This window comes from Diuraphis noxia, unplaced genomic scaffold, assembly GCF_037042655.1.
Source record: "Diuraphis noxia isolate RWA-SAM2 unplaced genomic scaffold, SU_Dnox_SAM2 contig0001, whole genome shotgun sequence".
NCBI lineage: Eukaryota > Metazoa > Arthropoda > Insecta > Hemiptera > Aphididae > Diuraphis > Diuraphis noxia.
Window position 1 is genome coordinate 14,385,415 of NW_028301711.1, and position 7,486 is coordinate 14,392,900.

Below are 7,486 nucleotides of genomic sequence, written 5' to 3' on the forward strand. Positions count from 1 at the left end.
ATGGCTGACACTGATCGCTTGAACCGTGACAAGCAACGCGCTTCTAGAAGGCGTGATGCGGCTGCTAGCCATATTGAGGCGATTTACTCTTTAGGTATCGCTGCGTCAACGGACAGTTCTAGTGTATCAAAGTTTCTTTTAGCTGCTGAAGATCTTCAGAGCTATTGGTCCAAGTTTACCCTTGAAAATGATTCACTATTGGAGGCTATGATTGAGTTGGGAACGGATGATGAATTTTCAAATAATGTAGAGTTGGAAGTTCATAGTACTTTCCTTGATGCTAAGGCTTTAGTGAATAAATTCAAATCCAGTTCGGATAGCCATATCTCAGTCAGTGAGGCTAGTAATAGTGATAAGGGTGATGTGGCAGTTATAGATGATAATGCTGGAGTATTAGTGAACCCAACAGCTCAGGTGGGTCCTGTTATTGCCAGCATGGAGTCTTCTGGTTCTAATGTTCAGTTGCCAAAGATTCCACTGCCTACTTTTGATGGTCGTCTTCAATCTTGGCCTGATTTTAGGGATAGGTTTTCCGTCTTGGTAGGTCAACGGTCTCATCTAAGTAATATAGAGAAGTTTTACTATTTATTAGGATGTTTGCAGGCTGGCCCTACTGATGTAGTGAAGGGTATTACTGTTTCGGAGACCACCTATGATCTTGCTTGGTCTGCCTTAGTCCAGAGGTATGATAAACCTCGTCAGTTGGCTACTAACTTGGTAAACGAAATCTTAAATGCTTCGAACAGTCATCAAGAATCTCCGGCGGTATTGATAAAGTTTTTAAATTTATTTTGTTAAAATATAGCGCTCCTTAGATCGTTGAACATCGCCGATTTAGGTTCCTTTTTATTATTTGCAGTCTCAGTTCGTTGTCTGCCACCAACTACGCGTCGTTTATTTGAACAAGGTAATTCCGTTGACTTTCCTACGGTCGACAGTTTATTGTGTTTTGTCAAGGATCGGGTAGAAATACTAGAAAATTCTGGATCAGCTCCGACCCATTTTTCAGCTAAACCCCCGACCAAGGCGATAATAAGTCTACCTAAGTCAACAAACCCTAAATCGCAAATTGCAAAGGCCTTCCGAGGGCATCAGAGTTCTCCTGTGGCGTTAGTTACCAACAAACAAGATGAGGATCCACGCCGTTGTTGGCAATGTAATAGCTCTCATTCGTTAGCGTCCTGTTCTGAATTTAAGGGTATGACCATCGATGATCGCTACGTTCTAGTGAGTAAGCATCGATTGTGTATGATTTGTTTTGACAATAGTCACTGGGCAAACAAGTGCAAATCGTCGTGTTCCATTTGTCACGGTCGCCATCACCATTTATTACATCGTGACAACACCCATGCAAAGAAATCGTCGTCTAAGGGCCCAGTTGCATTGTTGGTGGATTCTCAACGTTTTCGCTCGGTCTTGTTGGGTACCGCTTCGGTCAAGGTTCGCGATATAGCCGGATGTCTGCAGCCAGTTCGGGCTTTAATTGATCCTGCTTCGCAAGTGAGCATCATCACATCAGCGTGTGTCAAGCGTCTTGGCCTACGTCGTGAGCAATGGACGGTGCCAGTAGAGGGACTGGCGGGTCAGTTGGTACAGTCTATCGATGGTAAGGTGCAGATCAGCATCCAGCCGGCTACAGATAGTAGTATGATAGATTTGGACACGTGGTCTATGCCCAAAATCACCGGTCCGATGCCGTCCGTTCAGTTACCTGCCTTTGTCCGTGACAAGTGTTCTCATCTAGTCTTGGCAGACCCTAAGTTCGATTCACCAGCTCCGGTCGAATTACTGCTTGGCGCGGATATGTTTGCTCAAGTGCTCCGTAGCGGAAGGGTCGACTTAGGTATCGGTTTACCTACAGCCTTCGAGACTATCTTTGGTTGGATTATCCTTGGTCCAATTGGTCATCATCCGTCGATAGCTCCTCCACAGATTGTGATGACTTCTTTATTGGTCACTTCCATTGAGTCTTTAGTTGAAAGATTTTGGGAAGTTGAAGAACCCGAAGAAGTGTCATCGTCGTTCACAGAAGAAGGGAGATGTGAAGAGATTTTTTCTCAGGAGACCTATCGTGACCGGTCCGGTCGATTTGTTGTTCCACTTCCGTTTCGCACCCCACCTACTTCTCATACTTTCAATGGCTCCCGTAAATTGGCTCTTACTCGGTTTGAGCATCTAGAACGCAAGCTGGTGCGGGATGACGCCTTGTATTCGGTGTATAAGCAGTTTATGTCTGATTATGAATCACTTGGCCACATGTCAGTTGCTAAGTCTCCTGGTACATATTTCCTACCTCATCATGCAGTTCACAAGATGGAAGGGGACAACGTCAAGCTCCGAGTTGTGTTCGATGCGTCAGCTCGACCGCCATCTAACCCCTCTCTCAATGACACTCTGTTAGTGGGCCCCAAGCTTCAACAGGATATAGTGAATATTCTGCTCCGGTTCCGTCTTCATGCAGTTGTCTTCACTGCTGACATCTGCAAGATGTACAGGCAGATTTCGTTGGCTCCAAGTATCGTCAGTACCAACATATCTTTTGGCGGGCTTCTCCACATGATCAGGTTCAAGAATTTGAATTGAACACGGTCACATACGGCGTCTCTTCAGCTCCCTATCTAGCTCTAAGGGTGTTGAAGGAAATAGCAGGACTCCGTGGTCAACAGTTTCCTTTGGTCCAGTCAGCTTTACTTTATCAAACCTATATGGATGACATATGTACTGGTGCAGATTGCATTAGTGATGCCCAAGTTCTTCAAAGAGATCTAGTTAAAATTCTTGGTCAGTTCGGCCTGGAATTAAAGAAGTGGGCGAGCAATTCATCTCAACTATTGGATCAGATACCGTCAGAAGACAGGGCAGCCGGTTCTCTTCCGTTTAACGACGACAACTCGCCACAAGTGCAAGTTCTAGGCATGAAGTGGAATCCCGATGAGGACACCTTCAACTACAACGTCAGTTCGACGAAGTTTGTGTCATCTAAACGCAGTATGTTATCGGTTATCGCTCGGATCTTTGACCCACTTGGGTTTTTGGCCCCAGTGATCTTTTATGCTAAACATCAGCTGCAGCGCGTTTGGCAAGCCGGTGTTTCGTGGGATGAACAGCTTCCGTCAGCGTTAGAAAGGTCTTGGATGTCGTTTGTCAATGAGCTACATTTTTTATCCGCGATTCGGGTACCGAGGTTCGTTGGTACATCCGAAGATTCCCATTATGAGTTGTGTGGTTTTGCAGATGCGTCGACTAAAGGTTATGCGGCCGTTGTTTATTTGCGTGTGTCAGATCGTCACCACCAAGTTTCGGTGTTCTTGCTAGGTAGTAAGACCAAGTTGGCCCCCACCAAACCCATGTCCATACCTCGTCTCGAATTATGTGCTGCTGGTTTACTTGCTCGTTGGTTAAGTCGTATCCAGATCACCTTGTCGTCTCAGATCGTTATCGACAATGTTTTCGCTTGGTCAGACTCGTCAGTAGCGTTGTCGTGGTTAAACACACCACATCAGTCTTATAAGATCTTTGTATCGAATCGCGTTAGCAAGGTTTTGGATTTATTACCGTCTTGTCGTTGGTTTCATGTCAGTACGGATATGAATCCAGCTGATTGTGTCTCCAGAGGGTTACGTCCTGGGGAATTAGCTCAGCATGATCTCTATTGGTCGGGGCCTGCTTTTCTTCGCCAGTTCGGTGAAAGTTGGTCGCCAGAGGTTACATTGATTCCGTTAGACCAGTTACCTGAGGTCTCCGGACCTGTGTCCTGTGTTGTTGAGACAACGGGGGAGGCCGTTGAGTGGTTCTCACGCTTTTCCTCGTTGAATCGTATGTTGAGGGTTGTTATTCGTTTACAACGTTTTGCAAAACTGTGTCGCAAGGTGCCAGTAGATACAAGTATGTTTTCGTATCAAGATTATAGCGATGCGCTATTGGCGGTTGTAAAATGTTCTCAGGCTACATACTTGAAAACTTTACTTCAAGAACTCTCCTCTGGCAAGGATATTTCTTCTCGCCCACTAGCTCGACTGTCGCCGTTTATTGATAGTTATGGTGTCATTCGAGTAGGAGGTCGGCTTCGGCATTCCTTGTTGTCAGATCGGCGTAAGTATCCAGTTCTGTTGTCCAAGTCCTCTCATTTGTCGTTACTCGTTGCTCGGCATTGGCATAAGTTTGCTTGTCACGCAGGTCCTCGTCTCATGTCAGATCTGATATGCCGACAATATTGGATCGTTGGTGATCGGTATGTTATTCGTCGTGCAATTGGCGAATGCACCATTTGCGTTAAGTTATCTGCTCGAAACATTCAGCCAATCATGTCCGATCTACCTGATGTTAGAGTTCAACAATGCCATCCATTTTCTAGTGTGGGTATCGATTATGCTGGTCCTCTTCTCGTGAAGGAGACGAGTTTGAGAAAGGCACGACAATGTAAGGTCTACATTGCGGTGTTCGTCTGCATGAGCGTCAAGGCAGTTCACCTTGAACTTGTCTCAGATCTGACGACAGATGCATTTCTAGCGGCGTTCGACCGCTTCGTAGCTCGGCGAGGAATGCCAGCGGCAGTTTACTCAGACTGCGGCACTAATTTTGTTGGTGCGTCGAAAAAATTATTTGATCTAGTTAATGATCCAAGGAACCGCGAACAGTTCAGTTCGGTGGTTCCATGCTCGTGGCATTTTAACCCCCCTAGTGCGCCCCATTTTGGTGGGCTCTGGGAGGCCGCCGTTCGCTCCACAAAGCTCTTGTTGGTGCGAGTGGTCGGCAACCAGGTGTTGTCATATGAGGAGTTCACGACAGTGTTGTGTAGGATAGAATCAGTTCTAAATTCTAGGCCACTCACACCGTCATCCAATGACCCGAATGATCTAGATTGTCTTTCTCCCGGTCATTTCATTATCGGTCGACCCTTGTGCGCAGTTCCAGAGCCAGAGATCCCTACCAGTTCAACGAATCTGAGAAACCGTTGGAAGCTCCTCCATCAGGTTTTTCAAGCATTTTGGCGCCGTTGGTCTAATGAGTATTTACATACTCTACAGACCAAAGGGCGGTGGTTAGTAGGTGAAGAAAATATAAAACTTGGTGAGTTGGTAATAATTAGGGAGAATTGTTCCTCGCCGTTAGTTTGGAGACTAGGTCGAGTCCAAGAACTGTTACCCGGTCCAGACGGGATCGTGAGAGTAGTCAAGTTGCTTACTAAGCAAGGTATCACTACAAGACCCGTAGTGAAATTAGTTCCGCTCCCTACTCAGTAGTTTTTATTTCAGTATACATTCACTTTTCTATTTTTCCTTTTTTTTTTTTTTTTTTTAATATGTAGTTAGATATTTATATTTTAGTGCTATGTTAATCAATAATTAAATTTTCTAAAATTATTACCATTAAGGTTTACTTGCATAATGTTATAATTGCTCATTAATAACACATTCAATTTTCTTGTATACACATAATTCCGCATAATTAATATTTTTTTTTATTTTTTTTTGTATGGTGTTTATATAATGTCGTGCTAGGACTCCTTGGGCTCGGGTTGGTTCTTAATTCGGTCGTCCTTGGGCCAGGACAATGTTTGCTATTTTATTCATTTTTTTATTATTATATTCATTTTGTTATGTTAATATGATATGTCTCATGTTGTTTATTCTTTTGTATTACAAAATGCCACTTTGTTTTGTATAGTTACGGACAGCTGTTCAATTGTTAAAAAAAAAAAAATGTATTCCCTCCCCTGCAGATCAAGATAAGTTCTATCATCGTTTGGATAGTTCGGATTCGGCTACGGTTCCAGTTCGGCTACAATCAGTTCGATTAAAGCTCCAGTTCCAGCAGCTCGCAAGTTCCAACCTCATGACCATCAGTCCGAAGATCATGTTGTGATACACGCGGCGTATCCCAAGGGGGAGTATGTTCGGACTTCGTCAACCTGTTCACGCTGTTATGTCCCTCTGCCCCAGGTTGGTAACACTGCCGGAGAGACGCTCCTCTCCACCCCGGTCGCCGGTCTGCAACTCGCAACGGTCGCGGTGTGTGTTTTCGACCGGGTGTGTGTGCGTCGTCGTTCTTTACTGTTGTAGCACACAAGTCTCCATGCTCGTTGCCGTTCGCAACTGCCTTTGTATTACATTTTTGATATAATAGTCATTTTTGGTCCGTGCAAAATTGCTAGGTCCACTTGCGAACTCGTTCTAGTTCAAGTGTTGTCGGTCTCGTTGACCATAACGCACGTTCGGTGTTAGTCCGCTCGTGCGCATACTGCAGTTCGCAGCGTGAAGGCGGATCCTATTCACACCGTCCAGCTCGGATCTAAACCTCGTGGTTCTTTTACCAGTTCATAACTAAATATTATTATATTTAGTGGTCGGTCTGTTGACCATCAGCAGCTCGCTTCGCTCCAGCAGTTCACTGTTCATTATTGGTTGCAGTTTGCATATCCAGTGGAAAACATAATATTTGTTCCGGTCAACTCAAGACAACGTTCAACATCTTCTCCCTTGTATATATATATATATTGTACTGTTCAATTGTTCGTTATCTTTGGCATTGGCCATATGTAAATAAATCAATATTCTGGTATGGGACAGAATATTTGTTGTCATTATTAATTTGTATTCTTTAACTGGGACTGATCACCTCGGTTAAATTAATATTGTTATTCATGTGTAATAAACCATTTGTATATTGTTGTTATAATTATCTTGTACATTTATTATATTTATTAGCTCATTGTATCTAGTCCAGGGTGTGCGAGTTCTAGGTGCTAACCGCAGAGACAGGAGCTCCTAGTGCGAACAATTAGTTTGATGAAAAATAATTTAACATTATAAAAGTTTGTATACATTGGTAGTAGGGCCAAAATAAAAAAGAGGTCTAAAAATACAGTAGGCTACACCTAAAATGCAGGTCTATGAATTGCCTATGAATAAAACGCTAATATTAAAACAAAAGGTTTATTAATTTATAAATTAAAAAATTAGTTTTAACATGGTTTGTATAGGAAAATGTTAATATGTAACACGGATGACTTGCAGCGCTCGGCGGTTTTAAGAACTACACCACTGTCACAAAATCTGACCGAAAATATTCCTTCCGACGCATAACCTGTTCTTTATAATCGTGACAACCGTGGTAAAATATTAAAATAATTGAATGATAATAATTATTATTATCAGTGCAGTCGATAACGTAAATTACACAATATGATGGTGTAGTGTAAATATTATCTGCACGAGTGCAATAATAATACGACGCTGAATGCACTATTTAAGATAAAGTTTATCTTAAACTTTGGTAGTGTGTGAATACGGCATAACAGAATACATTTTACCACGACCAAATGATTGAATTCTTATATTACAAATATTATATTTTTGATATAAATACGGCTAAGGGAGAGGGTTATAACACCCAAAACCCCCCTGGCTACGCCACTGAGCGTTATTACCACGAGTAATATAATTCAGTCGAAATAATAAAACCCACTGGGTTCTTCGATTATAAA

General features: G+C 43.1%; 1 protein-coding gene across 1 annotated transcript; it reads left to right on the forward strand.

Annotated features, from left to right (window-relative positions):
* Positions 1-5,243, forward strand: LOC149059868 (uncharacterized). Its single transcript, XM_089226661.1, has 3 exons — positions 1-697; positions 806-2,520; positions 2,565-5,243. Exons 1-3 carry the CDS (start codon positions 1-3, stop codon positions 5,241-5,243), a joined length of 5,091 nt encoding a protein of 1,696 aa, XP_089082787.1.
* Positions 5,244-7,486: the final 2,243 nt, after the last annotated feature.